The 24,081-nt window shown below is 36.7% G+C and overlaps 1 protein-coding gene across 2 annotated transcripts in view; it reads right to left on the reverse strand.

Moving 5' to 3' along the window:
• Positions 1 to 1,516: 1,516 nt before the first annotated feature.
• Positions 1,517 to 24,081, reverse strand: part of CIB2 (calcium and integrin binding family member 2) — a 41,076-nt gene continuing 18,511 nt past the window's right edge. For both annotated transcript variants that reach the window (XM_082769366.1, XM_082769365.1), the window contains exons 3-6: positions 20,631 to 20,742; positions 9,959 to 10,106; positions 9,667 to 9,862; positions 1,517 to 2,904 (exon numbers count right to left, since the gene is read on the reverse strand). In XM_082769366.1, the coding sequence (XP_082625492.1) occupies positions 2,883 to 2,904; positions 9,667 to 9,862; positions 9,959 to 10,106; positions 20,631 to 20,720 (456 nt within the window). In that variant the 5' untranslated portion in view covers positions 20,721 to 20,742 and the 3' untranslated portion in view covers positions 1,517 to 2,882. The remainder of the gene's footprint in view (positions 2,905 to 9,666; positions 9,863 to 9,958; positions 10,107 to 20,630; positions 20,743 to 24,081) is intronic.

Raw genomic sequence — 24,081 nt, forward strand, 5'->3', positions numbered from 1 at the left:
CACTTTCTGTCCCAGCTGAGCTGTAATGGGTAGCAACATAACAAACACATTATAGTCCTGCTGTTATTTCAACCTAGATTGATTTACTGGGCATCTTGACTCCACTCTACAAACGTATCGGTACCAAGACCTCTATTTAGCTTCCTTTATACTGTTATTTCAGAAAATCTGCATCTGTTAAGTCTCTACAACATGAGTTTTTCTAGTTTCTGCAAGGTCCCTATTTGTTTAATTTTTCATGTACATTTAAATTTTCTGGGATTTTTAATAGGATCTCTCCAGTTCTCATAAAAAAACGGCATACCCTAGAACTGACTCCATTGTGCTAAGGAGAAAGATAATGTCCCATATGAGGTTGTACGTTGCTTTGACCTTAATTCACTGAAGCATTTCTACTCAGAACAGTACACATGCCGCATTTTGAACATCAGCCATACGTTTAAGTCCCAGTGAAGTTTAAATAGATAGATTACCTTAGACTGAGATGTTTTAAAGCCATCAACATAAAACTGGTTAACAGTTAACATTACGGTGGATAACTTCAGCGCATCACACAGAATCACACAGTCATGTAGGTTGGAAGAGACCTCCAAGATCACCCAGTTCAACCTCTGACCTAACACTAACAAGTCCTCCACTAAACCATACCACTAATATATATCACCATATCACATAATGTACATCTAGAAAAGAAACAACAAACAAACCTTGAATTATTCTATTTTTGTGCTTTCTCATAACATAAAAAAGACATAAGTACCACAGACAACCTAAAAAGACTTCAACTATTCAAGTGTGTCACTGTGTTAATGTAAACGAGCTAGCACAACTTAAGAAGGGTAAGACAGAAAATAAAGAAAACATTCTATGAATCAAAAATTTTCTATTAACTGTAACAGCTGTGGCCACCATATTTCCAAAGAACATATAACAGATGCATAAAAAACAAGTTGCTATTACATAATGAAAAAATGAAAATAATATCTAATTATATTGAAAGACAGCAAAACTGAACAGATGGAATTAAAAGCACATTAACTCATAAAAGGGAAAAACAACATGGTATTCTTAATGCTATCGGATAGTACTGGGACCAATGCCATGCAAAAGCAAAAAAGTAATTGCCAGGAAACTTACAGTATCTGCATTTGAGAGTGGGTTTAAAATGCAATAAGGTAGAAATTGTCACTATAGTGGGTCACAGTCCAGTTAACACGTATTACAAACAAGGTTCCCTTGTACACAAACTCAACAAAATTATTTAACTTTCAAGTATTTATTTTTGCCCATTTTAAGATTTAACTGTTAATTATAGCAAATATGAAGTTTTGTCTTATTACCTACAGTTTTAAAATCAACAGATAACCGCAATTTTCATCTTTCTGTTTGTAGCATCAAAGTATATAAGTACCCTGTATTTCAGAAAAACGTTTAAACAGGTAACTGAAGTCATGATGTGATGTGATGTTATGGTGCCACCTTGTGAGATTGCATCAGAAGTGCCTCTAACGGGTAAGCAAACAAATATTAGCCCTGGGAAAAAAAGAAAAGGAGATTGTGTTCTTTCCAAGAACAAGCTAAAACAGCAAGCTACACTGCAAGCTTACCACCCATTACAAGTTCCAAAGTAGAGAGCATTATCACACCTACAGAAATGGCAAAAGGATTAATTTCTATATTTTATCAGCTATTTCAATAAGTGTAACATGTTTCAGCCTTTGAAAGATTTAACTTTACAGTAGTTGGAATAATAAGTAGAATGGAAGTTAATGTGCTTAGCCCAAAAATTCTCAAGGCACAACAAAATGCGTCAAAAGTTTTAATTGTTATGACTTTGATACAGAAGCCATGTAAGTGACAGAGCCCTTCTATTGACTGTTAGAACAGTAATACATGTATGATTGTCTTCAGGCCACAGTACCTAAACAGTACTGGAATAAAATAAAAAGAACATAGCTGATTTCCAGCTGAAGAGGAAGGAGAAATACAGAGCTGCATTCATGCATTTTATGGGAAAGATTGCATAGCTCATTTAGAAAAAAATGTCTTTTCATGTCCTTAGTAATAGTGCTGTGCTTCTTTAATTTCTTCATAGGTAACAGATGATCATATTCTTCTATTCAACACTATCAGCCCATAGAATCAGTAAAATGCAAGACTTCCTTTGAGATTAAGGACACAGTTTTAAAGTTAATCTTGGAAAGAAATGAATCACATATGCAGTTATCATAAACAAAAGGCAAATATTTCAAGTTTCATAAGGACATGACAATCCATAAAATATTGGTTGAAGGTAAGCACCAAACCCAGCACCTGCCATTTCAGCGACTGAAAGGCAAATCTGGGATGTGGTTGTCTTCAACACTGGGAGTTTGATCTTGACTGCAGTTCTTTCATGTAAGAGTATTTCCATGCAAGACCCCCAGCTGTACACCACAGTGATAGAGGCATCTCATTATTTAAGGCCCATGCTTGCTTTCTCTTGGAAAAGTCACCCAAGTTCATCTTCCTGTCAATCTTTTTTTTTTTTTTTTTTTTTTTTTTTTGCTTTTAAGAATAGTATTAAATATTCATAAATATAAAAACTATGTGGAAATACCTTTAATAATACTCTGATGATATTCTGCCTGTTTTTAAAAAAATAACCACAACCCAACCACCTTTGCCAGAGTACTTGGCCAGCAGTGAAGATAAAAATGCAACTGTTCCAAATATCCTGTAGATCAAATGATGCTTCTCTCCCTTTGTGCACCAGAATTATTTCAATACTTTTTGCGTTCTAAGAAGCCACAGTTAGAGGACAAAAGCCCCCAAGGCGCCTGAGATTCAGGAAGGCTGGACTGGCAAGTCATTTCTGATAACACCAGCTCACAGAAACATCTTCAGATTCTTATGTGGAAAGTACTGCAAAGGAAAGAAAAAGATTAAGAGAGATACATAAATTTGTCAATATATACAATGCTTTCATTAGAGTATATTAAGAAAGGTGCTGCACAACAAATCTGAATCTCTGGTCTTCTTTGTCCTGTTTCCTAGCGAGGACATTTGAGAAGATGAAAAATTGAAGCACATTCTCATTTACACTGAAGTATTTGAAGATGAAATGCATTTTTAAACCTACTAAATTCTACTCCAGAAAGTACAATCATTCTTTTACTGAATGCCTAACAATTAGGAAGATCAAGTACTAAAAAATAAAAATAAAAATTAGAACAATGATAGAATGAACAGAAACTGCATTTAGAGAATTTCTCATTTTGAAAGCTTTTACTTATCAAAGAGGCAGATCTAATACTTTAAACTTTGGTTTTATTAGAAAGCTTAAGATCTTTTGGACAAGAGAGACATCTTCTATTTACAATCACGAATTGTTGATAAAGACATGAACAGACTGGCAACAAAACTACTCAATGACTTCCATACATCTATACCATCTGAAATGCAGAAATCCTGCTCTACTGTTCTGGTTTCAGAACATGTCAGAAGGACAGATCTTCCCATAACCTAGAAGTCACCTGCAGAACACTGAGCTACAAATGCAAGGATTGCTAATATTCAGGCATAGGCAGGATGCTTGGCAATGACACAACAGTCAATCCTAAGGCCTGATCTAACCTACAAGAACAACAGTGAAGTGTTCAGGGACTCTTTTCATCTGTAAATTACCACCATTTTGATGGACCTCTGCTTTGTTGTGATAGGAATAATCTAATTTTTCTTATGATTACAATAATACAATATTAACTCGAGAAAACTGCCAGAAAACTACCACTGATTAAGTCACTTGGGCAACTGTTTATAACATTAATTTATCTATTAATATATCTATTATATCTAACAGAGGAAACGAGTAGCTGACAGAGCAAAATGTTAACTTAACTCTCAATAGGCAAATGGACAAATCAAGCACCTGGCAAAGCTACAGAAAATTGGATAGGTCACTATGTTTTCCATTGATTTTGCTAAGTTTCTCCTCTGGTCAGGCACAGGCAGCGCATGAACAGAACCAGTCAGTGTGTTGTTATACTGCGAATTTTTGTAGACCCACAACTATAGTACTTATGGGGGAATGATCCAAAAAAGTTTTTCTTATCCTATATAGTAAAAATAAATAAATAAATAAATAAAATACTCTGCTTAAGTGACACTTCAGACGTCAATATTTGGAAAATAGTAAACTTACTTGAAAAGCAGAAATGCACAATAATCTTGAAAAAGATGTAAAAGTATGATTGAAATTCAATATTCTGAAAACCTGACTTTACAGAAACTGTTCTGCTGAAGATCCTACAGTGACTGCTCTGGCTGGAATGCCAGCATTGTAAGAAAAAAGCATATACTAGTATGCTCATCCTTTCCTTGCATCTTGCAATAACAGTGAGTAGATACAGGATGGCGATGCCACTTTAAAAACATACCAAAGGCAACCTTCTGGTCTTCTAGCATAGCAGCATCACCTCCACAATTTCACAGAGTAGTAGTGATTCATCTCTCCATTTCACAACTTCATTTTACAGTCTGCGTTTAATTGAAACTGAGCTCCAAGCATTTCTCAAACATACTGTCCCTATGTGCAAAGTATTACACTGTCAATTAGACCTAAAAGAACTTCAATTCTAGTTGCAGACTGAGATGGTAAGGTTAGCTAAATCATCATGTTTCCTTCAATCATGTAAAGTTTCATTAGCCAGTCAGCAAGAAAAAATGCTGTGTCTAGAATGACCTCTTTGTGTGTACAAGGTTCTCATCACTTGTCTAACTATAGAAATTCAGAGGTACTCATAATATTTCTTTCAGATAAAAAAGTTTATCCCAGAGCACAATATACTATGGGATATCGATATCATAAGAAAAATTAAATCTTAGTGCAGAAGAGATGGTCCCAAAGATCTGTGATGCGGATATAACAATATCTGAATCTGAAAATCTGCAAACATCCTGCAGTCGTTAGACCGAGCCAAACCTAGATGCTAGCACTGGAAACCTCAAATCTTTCTGTAACAGAGAAAAGAAAAAAAATACAAGAATATCTACTTATTTTCTGGTTTGTACAACAGCCATAGAGTATAGATTAATTACTGACGTTACAAATTGTCCCATTCTCTGGGACAGTTAGAATCCATGACTGGCCAATGCATTTATGACTATCAGTTATCTGCAATAACAAGTTTTCTCTCACGAAGATTTACATCTTCTGAACACATTAGATCACAGGGCAGAGCACAGTACTGGATTAAATCAATTATCCTTTGGCTTACTTATTGGATATATAGCAGAGTGACGTTTCCCAGTTGCACTTCTGATATAGCACAGCATTTGGGTTTCTATGCACATCAAACTACATAGATAAATTTATCATTTCTCTTGCTAAGGAACAAGACATTTTGATTATTTATCCATGGTTTGCACTGTAATAGAGGTAAACAGCACAACACATCCTACAACTGCTATCAGTTTTCAGAACTCTTGAGAAACTTGTCAGGATGGTAAAAGATACAGGGAAGGCTTTTCTACTTGCCCTCTCGGTGATAATCTCTGCTCAATGTTCTGACAGTGCCTACAGTGTTACAAACTGTATGTTTCCTTCTTGACTGATATCAGAAGGTATTCATCATGTTTATTTACATGCAAAAACTGTAATTTTGGTGCCTATATGGAAAAAAAGAGCTTTAGAGGTTTGGAGCATTTGAGAGGCTGAAGTGGACATATGGTTTTGGATTATTTTCCAGGGAGGCTGCAACTTGATTACAGCTATTTGATTTGAATCAGGAATTCACTGAAGGAAAACCTGTGGTATGTATACAGAGGAAATAAAATTTTATGTTCACAGTAACTTCGTTCTAGGAACTTCGTATCTTGAAATTTATTCAGTCTGGGTGACACTGAAATGTATAGAAAGCATATTGTAATGCAAAGAGCTTACCAATATTTACACTTCAGAAAAAAAGAATAGTAAACATTTAGTTCAGAACTCAAGAGATGTATAGAGACCTGCATTAATCTAGGATATTTAAGTCACACATTGCCAATATCTACGATCTAAAAATAAAATTAAAAAAAATCAGCGTTTGAACACATTTTTACAAATGACACCTTAAAAAATCCATGTAAATCTACTTCACTGGAAAACTGTTTAAGGTTGGGTTTTTCTTGATATTTCTATCAGACTGTCGTTTTGGCCTGTGGAGATGAAGCATTTTACTAATGAGAAACTGAAATACATTGTGAAAAACACTGATAAAAATCATTTCTTGTCATTGTTTGCTCACTAAGCATCTCTTATCAATTTGTCAATAGCTTTGACTTTAATCCTTAGAAACTAGATCATCTGCAATTTAGGACAGGTCTTTTGAGATGCACATTTCTTGAGAGAGAGCTCCTGTCACATCAGCTTTGGGTAGGACTAGAGTCATGACATGGCCTGTTACATAGGTAAAGGCCCACAAAGGTTTCACAACAGTGCATATCCAATGAAATCTTTGTTTCATCTGTTGTTTCTGCCTAGTTTTGGCACCTCCAAGGTGTTGTTAATGCCATGGTCTTCTCAAGCTCCATTTTAAATTGTTATAGTATGTTTCACCCTGGGCCTTCAAATAAGTTTAAACTTCCAGGATGATTTATAAACCAATTTCCTGTGGAAAACGTACCCAGTCTTGTAGAACAGAACACTTAGCTAGTGCCAGTTCAGAGTGCAAACGCTTCCATTAAACTGCAAGCAGCTTCTTGATAACAATTGAGTGAAATAAACCTACTGCAATCAAATTGTCTGTACTAGCGATTGTCATAATTATTTACAGCTTACTCTACATTCAAGAATAAAAGCCAAAACTGTATACATCATCTTCCCTGGTCTACAATGAGCAATATTTTCTTCTAGTCTTTAAAAAAGTGTCATCAACAGCAGCAGCACAAATCAAGCAACAGACTTTACTGCATCTTCATTTATTTGACAGCAGCCCAAAGCTTGCAAAGACTGTCTGTAGGAGATTAAACCTACATGGGGTCATTAAATAGAGGTTTGAGAAACAAGTGGTGAGATAATGAAAATCAGTCAACACAGAATGGATGAACTTTAGCTCATAGTAGGTCAAAGCCTGGATCATAGTGCCAAAATGAATGATTGCTGTATATATTATATGCTGTATATATATTATGCATGATAGTATGGCAGCTTAAAAGATAATACATTGAGCTGTGTGAAAAAAGTGCTTCAAAATAGGAATTACAGAAAACCTTTAAAGGTAAGATTCTTATCAACAGGGTAAAGATATTCCTCCTCAGTAATTTTATACCTCATTTTAATGATGATATAGATTTTACAGTTGGACAGATCATCTTATAAAAGTTCTCAGTGTCTGTCAGAAGTCAGGTAAGCACTGGACCCATATAACAACAAAGGGAAAGTAAGATCACCTATGGCTTAGCAGCAATCACATACTGAAATAGTGGCAAAGCCACAGAAGAAGAAACTTGCATCTAAGCTTCATAATCTTTTGTTTTAATGAAGTGGTTTTTGAAGACAGGAAAAAGGTAGAGTACGAATTTCTTTACTGACAACAAAAATCATCTAGGGTTTGGAAAAGCATTTAACATTTTTAAAAGGATCCCATATTAGGTACCCATGTGGTATTCTAGGATCCAGTATTAAGAAATATTGTACATAGTCTCTGAAAACTGCAGTTGCCCAGCATCTCCAGTTGCTCACTGGCTATCATTTTCAAAGGCGGCCATTGCTTCGATGCATTGGTGTCTAATTTTCAGAGCTGCCGAGCAGCTGGAAGTATAAATCAATAGGCACTTTGTTTTCCCTGAAATTAAAGTTTGGAGTGTATTCAGCTGGGCACAAAATGTGGAGATACGCAAAACCAAATTAAAATTACAGCTGTCTCTGGACATGTGTAGGTTGGTGTTTCTTCCATGCATCTGCTAAAGACTTCAAAAAGAACAATTTGACTAAGATAAAAAAAAAAGTTTTCATATTTTTTTGTACTATCAAGAAGATGGTTCAGGCATAAGTTTAGCACTCACTTGGCAGGGTAGTTCATGCCTGCACCAACACATCAAAGGCTTGTAAAAGAAAAATAATTGCAACAGTCATTCCAATGGGTATGGTGGAGAATATTCTTCTTCTCTGCCACCTTCTCAGGAAATGATTTGGTTGCACAGCATCCACAGCTTGGATTTCAGTCAGCAGTTTGCAAGCTTCTACACCGCAGCACTAAAGTCAGTCACGGCACAGGAAACCTCTGAAACTACAGCTTCTGCTGAGTCTTTACAACGGTCTTCAATTCTTCACATTTGATCTGCGCTATCTACCAGATCTGTAGGTACATTTCATGGCCTCTTCGTTGCTTAAAAGAAATTCTACCTGATCCCAACAGTTTCTTTATGGAGAACAGCGTACAGAGAACATTTTTTTACCTAGAAATATGTATAAACACAATATTGGAATGCATACTCAGCTGAACCTCACCATAATGATATGTACACGTATCTTGTTTTAAAAGAATTCCCAGAGACATGCTTGGATTGTCAAGTAGTGCCTGATGTGTTTCTATAGTATAGAAGACACTCACATTGACTTGTAACGTATCCTCTTGAGATGCTAATGTTTCCTAGAATTCAAAGGAATGGTGTCCTCATGCTTTACATATCATTTTGTTACAATGCCTTTCCTCAGAAATTTAGTTTACCAAAGAAAAGCTCCTCTGTTTTCTTCAGGACACTTCAAACTTAAAATCATACCATATACCTGCCTGCAGTCCAGATGATTGTTGGATTCTTATTTTCCCAAATGTTAGAACTTTTGTCATTGTCAATTATCACCAGTCACACTACCAACTTGGCCATAATGTATATGAACAAAGACTTGGAAATAATTTTTTCAAGATATCATGCACTTATTATTAGATGTAGATAACGCAGCCCACTGACATCTGGTGAAAAACAGACCTAGGCTTTAGCTTCAGCCTACACTGCCAATAGATTCAAAATCCAAATTAACTCTTCTCAGTCTTGAAGTATCTTACTTTTGCTGGCTGTTCCACTGCAATTTCTTAAAGAGGCTCTATCCTTGTATTACTTGAGTAAGTCTTACCCATAACTTATGTAGAATGTTTCATTAACATGCGAAAATTAGAAGCCATTGGTATTTTTATAAAAGTTCTCTTTAAATATGAAACAGGAAAGAGAAGCTCTACCTTAAGAGGACTGGGTTTTGTCTACAGAACATTAAGAACAGACAGAAATCAATTAAAAAATAGTACTTAGTAAAAAATAGTAAAATAGTACTTTTTTAAAAGTACTATTTAACAGCACATCCAAAAAAAATATAGCGATAGATCATTTTAATCAATTTTCTGCTACCAGTATGAACCTCTAGCTCTCACCTTCTCAATGAGAATAATCAATGTTTCCATGTAAAATGTATTTATGCACATTTATAAAATCTACCTAGCCTTCACCAATAAAGCAATACTTTGGTATTTTGCACTAAGGGGAGGAAAAAAAAAAGGAAACTAAACCTGCCACGACACTCAACATGTGTAATTTTGTGAATAAATTTAAAAAAGCCTGGCACATTCGACAGTGTGCCACACTACACAGTCAACATCCAAAAAGAATACCTGAAAATACCTAGTGACATACTTTTTCTTAAGGCAATACCTGAGAAAGTCTGGTGCTTTGGAAATCATGTTTTCAAAATCTGCAAATCCTAGCTTCCCATCACCATCCATGTCAGCTTCTTCTATCACTTTCTCACAAACTAAAGTGATTTCTTCTGCTGTTAGCTCTTCTCTAGTTAGCTTATTGAGGGTTTTTTCCAGGTCTGCTTTACAAATGAAGTTATCTGTGTTAAAATCTAAACAGTAAAAGAAACAAAGAAAAGATCACCAGCAACTCTCATACTCTTTTACTTTAAACAAGCAGGGCATACAAAAGCATCTCAATACTGTACCATAGATCTTAAAGGCATAGATTGCTTTCAGCTCTCTGGGAGCCATTTCACTGAGGACAGAGAACATGTCCACAAAATCATTGAAGCTGAGGCTCCCCTCTCCATCTTCTGAAAAAGATTCCACAATTCTTTCCTTGAAGGGATTTTCCTGTAAAAAAAAAAAAAATATATATATATATACTTTTTTTTTAATTATTATTATTTAGAACATCAACAAAAACACAGACTCCCTGCAAATAAACAGTAGTCGGATGCTTGAAGATCACTTTCTGAAGACAACTTCTTTCTCCCAAAGCACATCCAAAAATTGACATTTGCATGCTTTGGCACAAAGTGTCAGTAAAATATACTGCCACCACACCACTCCTCACCCAGATTTTCTCAGTTCAATTGTTACTAATTGTTTCTAAACTGATGGTCACCTCATTTCTCCAATGTGAAACACCTGCTTTATAAATGTTAGGATAAGGCCACTAAGACTGTGAATATCATTTGCACATAACTGGTTCCAGACCAGCTGTCAGACTAACAGAGCCTAGAGGATTACTGCTCCTGCATTAAGATGTTACCAGATACAAACAGGGAGTGACACAAGAAGGGAATTGAGAGACCAAGGCGGAAAATCAATGAAAAAAACAGACCAAGGTGGGAAGTCAATAAAACAAACAGGGTCTTTACATCACCTGGTGATACCTGGCTGGAGGAACAACTATTATTTATGAAAGCATGTTAAGAAGTAAAAATCTGTGCTATCCATTCTGTTTGATATGGAACCATCAAACATACCAAATCTGCTCATTAAAGATGTAGAGGCATACCCCCAGTAGCATCTTGTAGAAGGGTCTTTCATTTTCACTGTTACCAAATAAATAAATAAATAAATAAATAATATCCAACCTCTGCTTGAGCTCTGGTTGAATTCAAGAGTTTTGAACTCAATTTCCTCTGTACAGAGATGATCCTGAGATTCTATTCTAGCACCTCACCAACCCAGCTGGTGACCAAGCCACTCTAAAAAAGCCAATATTCTATAACCATAATAAATACAACAGTCAGGAAGCATGAGAAAAGCTGCTTTAGTACTCTGAAGTCCAAAATCACTGTTTTCATAGGAACAAAGCAACATCTTTCCCACAGCTATATAAAAATCAAGATGAATTTGTAGCTATGTCTATAAAACTGGCAAAAATCAATTCAATTGGATAGGAATAAAACAAATGAACATCATCTGGACTGCAAGCAGCATCTTATCAAGTATGTTCTATAGACCTTGTCTGAAGCCAAGAATGGCAATTAAAATATTGATCTCCTATAAACGCAGTCAGCTTTAGTCATTATTTTTAATATGCTTGCGGTGTTTTGTTTGTTTTCAAAAGCAGCAGTATTGTGAAAACTCAAAAGTTCACTCATATCCATTTCAGTTTTTCCCCACAAAAATTTAACTAACAAATATTCATAATACCTTCCAATTATTTTAAATAAAATTTCATAAAACAGCTATATTAGAGAGGTAAATGGCCAGAAAGTGTTAATCTTCAGTTTACTATAATTATTTATTGATAATACACACACAGCACATATGCACGTACAAAACACAGTATTTTCTGTGTGCCCCCAGAGGCTAAGTACCAACAGCATGTACAAAGCAAAGTTACATGAACAGATTGATGCTTTATATTCAAATATCCTTCATCTTATAGGAGCACAAACTTCCTTACGAGAATTGGGTTACTTACACTAATATGCATCCGCCTCTGAAGTTAAATTCAACAACTGTTTAATGGTGCGCAACAGCTTAAAACAAGAGCTAAAGATAAAGACATCCAATTGAAATCACAGGGGGATCTTGGAAGCATAATGACATTTGTCACACATACACATAGATAACATTTAAAATATATTTTGTTACAACCTCAAATAATGAAAACTTTGACATAGTTCTTTCTAATCTACCAAAAATTTCAGATCAAGTTTATGAGGGAAATCGAAAATTAATCTAAGCCAACATGGATTGAGATATCATAAGGCAATTTTAAATAAAACTCTTGTGCCTAATCTTTCTAGCTCATGCTAGTTAGCACAACTCTACTGACTTATTGCATTTGAGGACACAGCCTGGTAGAACCCAGATTTCAGGCAGATACAGATTTTGTAGTTTAAGTTCCAATAAAGAATTGTAGCTAAGTTCCAGGGGAACCATTGTTCCTCTGTAAGTGTTATAAAGGTGCCTGTTGTATGACCACTATGCGGTCACATAACAGACTTCTGAGCCTCAGCAGTGACTATTAAAGTATGCTCCCCTATGGCCTCTTTCACGTGCCAGTTACATGTTACATAGGGGCACAGACCAACATTTTAACTTTTAAGGATTCTTATTAAAAGGCTAGCGTAACATACAACAGCATAAATGCTCCAAGAGGAACATGAGGTGTGACTGTGCACAAGGACAACATTTCAAAGGACATCCAGTTCCTGGAAAGCAGCATTCCTTTCTTCTTCAGGTGATTGGTCATGTGTGGACTCTTACTGTTGGATGACTCCTTGCAGTGTCTTGCTCCAGGATGCAAATACAGAGAAGTGGTTAAACATTTGGTTATGTGGCCTGGATTGAAAAAAAAGCTGTCCTATATCTACATACATTTAGCAAGACATACAGCCTGGCAAGTATAAGAACATGTTTTGGCAGCCTTATCAGCTAGAACTTGAAGATACTTTCATGCAGAAGCTAACAGGCTATTCATATCCTCAGAGCATACCTGATTTTATCAGATTTCTCTTTTACTGGTATCATAGGACACAGCATACACTAACAACCTGAGATGCCTTTGAGCCTTTCAATTTGCACTCTACAACTACTTCCATGGTAGAAAGCGATTGGAGTCTGCCAAAAGCCATATAGCCATCCAGTGCCAAACAATACAAGCGTGTTTGTCAATCTTTTGCAGATGAGTGAGGCTCTCAGAAACCAAACTTAGAAGTGTAATTAATCTCTTGGGACAATCAAGATTTACAGAATAGCCTTTACCAGAGATTTTAAGTACTACTAAATGCCAAGATCTCTCCAACCTTTCTGTCTGAGATAACAGCCAGAAATAAGGCTGTTTCAAAAGGTAGCTGAAGTAGCAACTCCAGAGCCATGGTCTCAAATAACAAAGCATTAAGGCCCTCAATACTAAATTCAAATTCTGCTACATTGTTTAATGAGTGAAGTAACTCCACAGTACAGAGCATGTCTACAGATTTCAAAGGGTAGAAAATTAACGACTTCACTGTGCTCTGAACTTAATATGAGTCTGAGCTCACTATTCAGACGAAGAAAATACAGGCCAATTTAAAATGAGAGAAATTAAATACAGATTAAAAAAGGGGGATTCCTGAAAATAAAAAGATGTCAAGCTCAAAAAAGCAGCAGGGTCACAGCTGTAAAGAGTCACAGTACAAAAAACAACACCCCAGAATAAGCCAGGTGGCTGAGAGGAAGTGTTGTAAAAGGATACAAAACGATCCCTCCCATCATTTGCATGATGTGTGGAGGAGGTATAGAAGGTGTGCATCAGTGGGTACCACTCAGAGCATCTGACTCAAGTGCTTGGAAGTACACCTGCCTGGGGTATGAATATACATATAGAAGGCCACTCAGTGGAAAAATAGCTGATTCTATAGTTTCAAATGGTCGGTTTATTGCGAAGACAAAGCACGATTCAGTTGGGCTATACAAGATATGCCCAGTTTCTTTCTCAAAGGACACAAAACAGCGTGTCTGTTAAACGTGTAGTATTAGGAAACGCTCAGTATCAGACTGGATGAGAAAACATGTTAGATACACTGCCATTCTGAACTGCTGTATTGTTTTTTTCAAAACCAATTCCGTCAGAACATGGTGGCATGGCAACAGCTGGAAACTGACATCTTATTGGCAGCATAGGGCAACAAGCAGGGACTACACAGAAGCAAATATCCCTATGAGCAGTGAATATAAAACCCAGGACTTTCTGCATCGTAATGCTAGTCACAATCTCACTGACTAATATATTGCAGTTGCTTAAGATGAATTATCTATTTGGCATGTCAGAGGCCTTGAAATTACAGATAGGTCAACAATCGATTAAATGGACCTAAGCATACTTCTTAAGTAACTCTTTGCCAAATGGATCTCTAAAATCTAAATGAAAAATAAAATCTTTCCTCATATTGATTTCTTTCCTTTAACTTTCTCATATTGTGTGTCTTCAGGCAGTATATCTGCGGTTTACACAATGGAAAGTATTAGTTTACCTTCACAGATACTTTTCACATCCTTTCTGTAATTTCATTACCTCTACTCTGAAGAGCACAGATTAGGCTTCCATCATATTTAAAGGAAAAGCCATGGGGGAAGGGAATAAAGTGGAAAACGATACGGTTCCCTCATAGATTGTTTTCCTTCAAGCACTAATTGTTTAAAAAAGAATCCTTTTACAACTAGAAACCTACATTTATCTTGTTAAAAAGCTTTTTCAGTCCTCTCATAATAAAAATGAGAGTGGAGACAGAAACCATAAAGAACTGTTACAGCTAAAACTTGGCTGTTTTGCTGATTGCTGCTGTTTAAGTGGCTTGAAATCATCTTCCTCAACGTGCCATCTATCTTCTTAACCATAGCTTTTTCTACTCAATTGTGCTTCTAAACATTTTTAATATGCTGTTACATCTATTCTGACAGAGACTTAGAACACAACATGATAAATCATGACCGTTAGTTTTCTAAGACTGTGATTATAGGCCTCATGCTTGTGATTACAGTTAAATCTTACTGTGGCATTTGTTATTTACACCCTGTTCTCTCACTTCCATCAGAGGCTCAAGGAAAGCACTGTGTTGTCCTTTTGCCCTATCCGTTTTTGTAATCATCCTGCAGCTTGACCACTGAATTTAAAGCACTTTGTCCTCCTATCACAAGCTGACTGCATTTTCAAAATAAGGTGCCGCAAGTATAACTATAACAATTCTCTTTAGACCATGATAACTAAACTAGAGAGGTTGGGTAGTCATTACAAAATGCTCAAGTTTCAGAAGTTACTCCTAAAAAATAGAAATGGATTTTTATTAGACAAACATTAACATAAAAATGGCTAAATTGTTCATTACTAGACATCCAAAGGAAAGGCTGGCACTATGGAAGAAACATTAAAAGTGAAAGAGCAAATTGTCCCTGGAGCAGACAAAAGCACATTTCCATAATTTATTTTTTTTTAAATCTAACACCTTCCTCAAAAATCAAATACAATTTTTATTTATGTTTAAATTGTTCTATTTATGTCATCCCAACTTCTCTACAGCAGCTACAGCGCGCTGCATAAGAAAGTCCTGCACAAACCAAGGCTAAGATACAGATAGATTGATAAGTTTACATCTTCGATAAACAACCATATCTGTCTGTACATGCTTAATAAAGCTCTTATGCTTATTAAAACTCCTAGAGTTTCTAATGAGAAATGCAAAACGCACTGAATTTCAGTTTTGCTAAGTATTGTAGATAAAACAGGTGAATGGAGTAAGCGACCTTTTGGGGTCTATTTCAAGTACAACTTTAAAAGTCTATAAAATATAAACCAAAGTGAATTTTACAAGGTTTTGAGCAATTGCACCTGTGCAGAAAGCAGAGATGTAGGACAGCTTGGCAACAAGCTTACCTATTTAATGATGGCTGCACCACGGTCACGAGGGCCAAAAAAACAAAGATGCCAGTTGCATATGGGATTGCTGATTCTTGCAGAACATAGTAGTCCATCATGGCAATATAAGGCATTGAAACAAAACCTGATTCACTACAGCAAGAAAGTGCAGAAAATACTAATATAGAGCATCAATAGGTACAGATTTAGAATTTGGAGAAAAAATGGCCCTCACTTGTTACACTTGGAGTGCTCAGGGTTAAGTTGAGAAACACTTGTTTAAAACGGCCTTCAGAAAGACAAAAGGAAAGGTCTAAAAGGCATAAAGCATCCCACAATAATGAGAAACAACTAACAGGATGCAGGGACAAGGATGTCAGGATGAGCTAGAGGCAAATGTTAGCCAAAGCAGGGTGGGGGTCTGGGAAGACAATCAACCTGCTGTCTTGGGTGACCCCATCCATTACACAGAAAACTTTATCACTTTTAAAACTGAGGACAGATCGTTACTTAGCACCAGTGCAACAAAATCATTGAGATGACTTCTTAAACTCAATCCTCTTAAAATTATAGGAAATTATTTTATTTTTATTTTGAAGCAGCATGTATGTGTTCATGTTTAAACTTAGAAAAAAACTGGGTGCTAACACTGATTCTAAAGTGTGATCAATTCTCTGTTCCCTGTGTGTCCTTTTTTTCCCCTGACTGATTCCTGTGCCTGCTGGTCATTCTGTTTCAGTAGTGTGTGGATTTATGAACTACCTCACTCACCACTGCAGCTAATGACAAGGCCTGTGAGGATCAATGAAGTTACTGCACAAGCCAAAAATGGAAAGCAACAGACTGTAAAGTGAATGAAACAAAAACGGTTCCCCTCCAGAAAGCCCTTTTATGACCTCGTCTTGACACAAAGATTGCTACGCTGCCACAACCAGAAACAGCCGTATGCCAACTTGAAGGTTCTTACAACCAGAGATTTATACATCACAAAGACGGCAGCCACACATGTAGTCCTGCATCCTACAGAACACGTGTGATCTCTGCGATCAGGTTACATTCTCACATCTAGTTATGTGGAAATGACAGGGATAATGCAAGTGAAATCAGCTGTGTTTTGAAATAAAGGCATCTTCCCTTTTTACATGGCCTCATACTCAGCAATTCGTATTGTTGTGACAAATTTGCAATATTAATTAGCGTAATCTCAAATGTTCTCATATGCCCTTGAATGAACTTATTAGACTTTTGCTTGTGTAGCCAAGATTGTCAAAATTAGAGGACAGAGACTCCAATGGAACAGACGGAGTAAACTCGATCTGTTAACTTCAGTGTAATGGTAGAACTAATCAACTTAAAGTATCTGCCCCTTCTTTATTTATTTGTTTCTTGCCCTGACTTTTAACTTAAGGACCATGAATTAGTGAAAAATTCATTGCCAATTTAAGTTAGTGAAGATCTTTTTTTCCTTTGAAACACAGACATATTTAAAAACATCCTGGCTGAAAACATTAATGCGTGAAGTAAAGATATTTCTTTATAGTAGCAGAATCTAATTTAGAAAAGTGCATTATTGATTCTATCCATTTGTCAGAATCTGCAGTGGTATTAAGCTCAACATTGCCAGTAACTGGAAGTGTAATGTGCATATGAAAAAAGCCAGGTGCATTGAAATTATCACTAATTTTATTAGAATTCAATAGACATTTAGTTTGTTTGTTTCTATTCTGAGATTCAAATGTCAGTTTTGTCTTCACCTTGATGAAAATTTACTGAGTAAACAATATCGATTTATTTAGCAGTCTGGGAAAGTTGCAAAGGTTAAGGACATTTTTTCTTCATGTATGAGCTGAAGTCAATACCTAGACTGCTTGGAAAATGAACTATAGGTGAAAGACTTGTTCCCCTGTCTGTATAAGAGATAGGGAAATGCTTCGTGACCAACGCTGGCCCAGGTTTATGACTGAGATCTTAGGTGACATTTTAAAACCTTTAACCGTCAATATTTTGAAAGACCCTGGGAGGTGGGGCAGATCCAGTCTCCTCTTTTAATTGTTATTTTACTGGAAACAAGCTCACCAGCTATGGAAGGTACTCCACAAACTCTTAAAACCTCAGTTCCTGAAATGATTGGTTTGACAGCAGTATTTCTAAGGGTTTTCACAGCCTTGGGAAACTTGGGAGAGAATTATTATTAAATTTGACACTGAGTTTTGTCCTGCCATTTGCATGAAACCAAATTCAATTTGTCTCAGGACAGTCTATAGCTGGGTCAGAAAGCTTCACAGATTTGAAGGGGTGAAAGAAGATAGATTTTGATCCACTTTAAATACACCTATGCAAGTTTATTACACCACTACCACCTAAATATGTTACAAAAGTGACATACACTCTTGTATCACAAAATCTAATCATGGGTCAACATAAAATCTATGTCTTATATCTCAGTTTACACACCACACTGTCTTGTAAAAACAGCAGTCCATCTCTTAACATTTTCACAGAACAGCTGTTCCCTAAGTGTCTGATCCTGTATCTCTGAAGACAAAAAAAGTACGTGTGATTACCATCACTTATTTTCTTTTCAGAACTGAAGGCTGATATCAGCCTGCCAATGTCTCACAAAACAACTACCAGCCATCTGGCAGCTAAGCCCTTCAGAGTTACATAACTGAGCCAGAAAATTTCATATCATGCTCTCAACATCCTAGAGATTCTGCCTTGATAACTACATAAAACTTAAGGAATAGTGAGTCTCCCCACGTGAAGTGCCAGTACAAACACCTAAGATGCTACAGTGATGAAAGAGTTGCAGGCATGACATGATAGAGAGATATCAAACTACTTGCAACAAAGAATGAGTCAATCAAAAACCCTTAAGAACCATGTATTTTAATCACAAATCTAAAAAATCAATATTTGTGCATAAGCAAAACACAGCAGATGGCTTAATACAACCAGGATACTTCAAGATACGCCCATGTACTTAGACCACATGAAGCACATACTATTTTATCCTGCCAGCTACTGGAAAAGCTGATGAGTTTATTTTAATTTATATTCATATTGGTAAGACCATTAGTAACTTCTGCTATTGCATCTCATACAAGACTAATTTGCATTTTTATATACAGCTGTCCATCCAACATGTCAGCAAGTCAGAAATATATTCATATTTTAAGATAGGTTCCAGGTAACCGGCTGGTTCAGGATATCTGTTAAGAACTGATCCTTTAACTAACCTAAAGCAAATCTCACTGGGACATTAAAAACAAATTCAACTCATCTAGGGATCACCTCTAAGAGAGAAAAAAAGAGTAGAACACAGTAACCATCAAAATCATCAGCCCACCCAGTCCACCAGCCTAAGTCTAACTGGAACCAGCAGCAGATAGAAATAAAATTCAAAAAGAAAGATCAGTGCAATGAACATGAGGGACTTCTGATTTACAGAGATTACATCCAAATCATAAATCTAGTTAGTAATCTGTGGAGTTATTCTCTGTACGAGCACTTAAATAGTTTTTGAAGATATCAATGCTGTCTCATCCACAGTGTGGCAACGGGTTCTCATTATTCACATGTTGTCAGCCATCTCTCTAATAACTTCTTGCACTAAACTCCTTGTTTTTCTGAAAAGTAGTGCATAATTGTGTTCAATTCACCTCTCATCACTCATCTGATCCCATCATAAGTACAAAAAATAAAGCTTAGAGCAAGCTTTCTACTTTCCAACTTTTAGCTCCATTAGCAATTTAACAATATACTTCAGTATACAGCCTAGGGGCCTAATTAGCTCTGCTTGTGGTAGCTATTTATCTCAGGCTACCTATTTAGATGCCTAATTATGTTTTAAACAATCTAATTCTAGATAATCAACTTAGAAATCTGTGTTACTATCTCCAGTTTAGACTCAATTTGAGAGAGGAAAAATACAGGGCATTTTTGCAAAGTATTGCTAACTCGTCCTGTTGCCTAATTTTCTTATCTGTACAATAAGAAAAGAGTATAAAAACATCTGTGTGATGCAAAAACTTGCAGTATATATTTATGGTATCTGAACAGTTAACATATAGTAAGATATTTTATGCCAACTGATGAACTGAAAAGAACATTTCAGCAAGATCTTTATACCACCTATTTTCAAGCTCCATGATTACTTCTCCGGATGCACTTTCTTCTTCATTAACTCCATAGGCACATAATTTAGGCTCTTTCATAGATATTTCAACATATTTACACACATAATAATGTTTAAAAAAGGGTTTATAGAATGCTGCTGCTGTTACACTTTCATACATAAACAAACCTTAAATTATACTACTTGCATGTCCTTTTCCTAATTCATGCTGAGCACTGTAATGGGTGAAGAATAACTTTTTAAAACTGTAATACCTACATGATTTAGTAAATGCCATTCATTTCTTTAGAGATGAGATAAGAAGGTCAGCTTCATAAGCTGCAGAGGAGGGAATTACACCAATAGCCCTGGCAGTCAAGGACACAGACTTGGAAAATGCAAACAGCTGATACAAAGCTAACCTGTAGCTGAATTCTAATCAGGTTTGCACTACATAGCTCTAGGAGTTACAAGGGTGAACAGCTTTCAACCGGCTGATGAAAGAAATATTATAACAACTCTGGGAAAAACTTATTTCACATCTCAGGTTTCAATTTTGTAACTATTTTAACAATAATGAGGTACATACTAACTACATTCCTATACTATGCAATATGATTAAGGAAAGTTATCAGCAAAACAACCCACTGGCTTTGAAAGGATATATGACATGAAGAGAGTGTAAATTGTAGTTTTAGTTCTTACTAATTTCCTTTAATTTCTATCCCAACTATCTCTTCAAGGGAGACATCCACCTAAATATTTTCCATTTTCCGTGGCTGGCTTTGCCCTTGAACAATAACTGGAAGGGGAAAAGATACCGAACTTATTTGACACAATCTCTGGCAGGAAAGCTTTAGAGCTTATCAGAATACAGTTTGTAAGCAGTCAGAAGCCATACCTTTAGCTCAGGCATGTTTATTATAAGCTGCATAGGTAGTTTAACATCCGGGTCCTTTGTATAGTCCATGGGCACAACGTTTGGTGCCATTTCATGGTACCGGCCATGCAACCTGTAAACAAGTAGAAAAAAAAAGTCATTTTAAATAACCCATTCAATTCATACAGCAGAGAATCCTAGATAAACCTAATCTGGAAGGGACCCAAAGTTATCTAAGTCCAACTCCCAGCTTCACAAAGGAACACCCAAAAACCAAACCCTGTGTCTGAGAATGTTGTCCAAATGCTCCTTGAACTCTGGAGGGCTTGGTGCTGTGACCACTTCCCTGAAGAGCCTGTTCCAGTGCTTGACCACCATCTTAGTGAAGAACCTTTCCCAGTTATCCAACCTGAGTAATCAAACAAATCTGGCTAATCATTTTCTGTAAGTGCAAAAGACTGACATATCCAACCCCCATCTTTTTGGAGATAGAGGGATTTGATGTAGTATCCAGCACAACTGCTGCTATCACCGACATATACCTTGAGTTTTTTATTAAGCAGGGTTTCACACCATTTGTATATAATTTTTAAGCACCAGATTCCTACGTGTACACAAGAAGCAGGCCTGGACCAATGTACTAACACGGAGCAAAACCCAGGGATCAAAGCTGAGTGCAGAATGCTGGTCAAAGATACGGGCATGAAACTGAAAAGACCAATAATATGCCATCTATGCTATAGACAACAGCATCTTGCGAGACCTTACTTCTCAGTTAATAAATAAATAAATAATAATAATAATAAATGAAAAGCCCTTTACCTAGCTGTGCCTCACTAGCGAAGTAGATCTAGACTTGTAATTGTAGCACTGTCACACAGACCATTTCCATTTCATTCCATTTCACACAGTTTTGTTTCATTCTTGTCTGAGCTTATTCCTCAAAATGGTGTATTTTAGAGGCAATAAGCAAGTGTTTTTCCTAGAGAAACCCTCAGCAAGCTATTACAATGTTAGGTTTTAGCTAAAAACTTTGCTAAAGGACACAGAATAAAAGCACATAGCCTTGCTCTGCTGCCATAGAGTGTAATAAAATTCCTTTCAAAAAAGAAAGATGAGTGAGCTCGGACCAGAAGTGTTGAGCTGAACAATACATTTGCTGACAGAATTTTCTTAGTTTTTAGATTCACAAAGAGAAATACATGTTTAGGGACAGGAAGTTGGTAAAACCCACCAAAACAAGCAAATAACTCCCTGGTAAGATGTCTCTGCTGTAATATACATATACACACACATTCCTAGATATACACGTGAGTACATGCAATTTCTCTGTTTTATTCAGCAACATCCACAAGAAGTCAACATTCATTTCTACAGAAAGCTGTTAGGACAACCTGTTCCCTGTCAGTCCATTTACAGTTAAGTCTGTTTTGCTTTTTCTCTGAAGCAGAGCATAAAGGACCTGCCAGGCACTAACAACTAGAGAGCCTTCCAGAACACTGCCTCAGGCTCAACAGGACTCTGTCAGATGTAGCTAGAAAGAAGACAAGGGATGGAAAAACATCCAAGTAATTAACAGCAGATTTGTGGGAAGCTTTCTTATCCTGTTCTCCTCCCACTAACTCTCTCCCTAATTCACCAAAACACACAAAGGTCCATAGGAATAAGAACTTTCCACCTGAGTGGATTTCACACTAAAGCATCCAAATGAGCCTGTAGGAAGTGGCTGTGATCCAGGCTCCTGCAAATAAAATTACAGCAATAAAATAGTCTTTCACAAGCTTTTATCTGTAAGGATCCTACAACTCTATTTGAGATAGCTTTATTATATGGCATTATCACGATGAAAAACACAAAGGTTGTGAAACCAATATGCAATATGCTACACAAGCACCATTATCCTTTGCAATAAATAAATAATAATAATTTAAAAAAAAACAAACAAACAAAAACAAACAAACAAAAAAAAAAAACAACACAATAAAACCAATCAACAGAACACCACATCTTTTCTTTTTTTTTTTTTTTTCCTCTGCTGGGAAGTTGTAAAGACAGCTGGAAAGTTATTCAGGGACACCACACGCCATTTCATGATAAACTAAGCACTGGATTGCCAGTCCCTCAAATGACTTTGTGGATAACTGGTAGAAAAAAAGAACTTCTGCAGCCTCTTACAGGATCCTGAGAAAGCCATATATCACATGGTGTAATACAGTCCCTTTTGCATGAATTTTAGTCAAACTTCCATGCACTTGAGTAACCTGCATTACACTGGGTGAGTACTTACTTTTTGGCAAGGGAACTGGCCGTTTCTCATCAATCATTCTATAACACAATGCAAAGATCAGTGGACATAAAGGTTATTTCCTCAGATGACTACTTGGGTTAGTCTAGAACCATAAACCTCCTGCATGCAACAGCACTACATCAATCAGCCACACCATGGCCATACCTGGACCAAGTACTAAGACCAATACAGAGAGCCAGCTTCAGCAACCTTCTCCTGAGAGCTGTGCTGATTGTCACTGTACACACTGCTGTGCTGACACATTTGACACAATAACATTAATTACTAACTGGAAATGGCATATCAGTAAACCTCCATGCTAAATGTTCTACTATTTCTTCTGTTTGTATAGAAGCAGAAGGCACTTCAGATGATGGCCTGAATTCATACGGAGCTGTGACCTGGCTTTGTGTCCTTTCGTTCAGCATGTCCCCGAACGGGAAGCATATCTGAAAATAATGAAGTGGCTTTGGCTGTCCGCCTTAGTCATAGACACATTTATGCCTTAGAAATGGAGCAATGTGAAGTTTTGCAGTGCAATCTAAACACACATAGATTTGGAAAGGCTGCCCTCACCATGCACAGACCATTAGAAATGCTCATAAGCCCAGGGCCTACAACAAGCCTCACTGCCTTTGCAGCAGTGACTACAGATCCTGATGTGGTATTTGCCTCAAGAAATTCTTCCAGATGCCTGCAAAAGCATCTCTCCTTTCCTGGATGCGCTCCCCCTTTGTTGGCAGAATGCTGTATTTATTCTGCATGGAAGGAGAAGAAAGGCTAGTAGCATTTGTTAGTGTTTTCCTTCCCACAGATTAGAGTAGAAGAAATGTAGTGACAAATGTCATAACAGACAAATGACACCGTTTCCTCAGATTTTGGTGTATGTTTAAGCTTAATGTACCATACCCAAGGACCAAGAGTGTGATTCTTTCACAAATTAATTCCATCCAAACCCGAACTGCTGATCTGCACTTACAGACAGTTCAGGCCTGCCCACCCACTCACCTCCTTTGCATAAGCAGTAACACTTAGGAAACTGCAGCAAGGTCAGGGAACTGATGTTACTGAAAATACAGAAGTTTCACAGCTCCTTGAGGTAGCTCACAGTTGCAACTGCAACACTGCTTGTGCAAGTAACTGAGGGTATACTTTTTCTATTAATCAAACAAGAACAGATCAAGA

This window comes from Aythya marila (genome assembly GCF_965140915.1).
Source record: "Aythya marila genome assembly, chromosome: 11".
Taxonomy (NCBI): Eukaryota; Metazoa; Chordata; class Aves; order Anseriformes; family Anatidae; genus Aythya; species Aythya marila.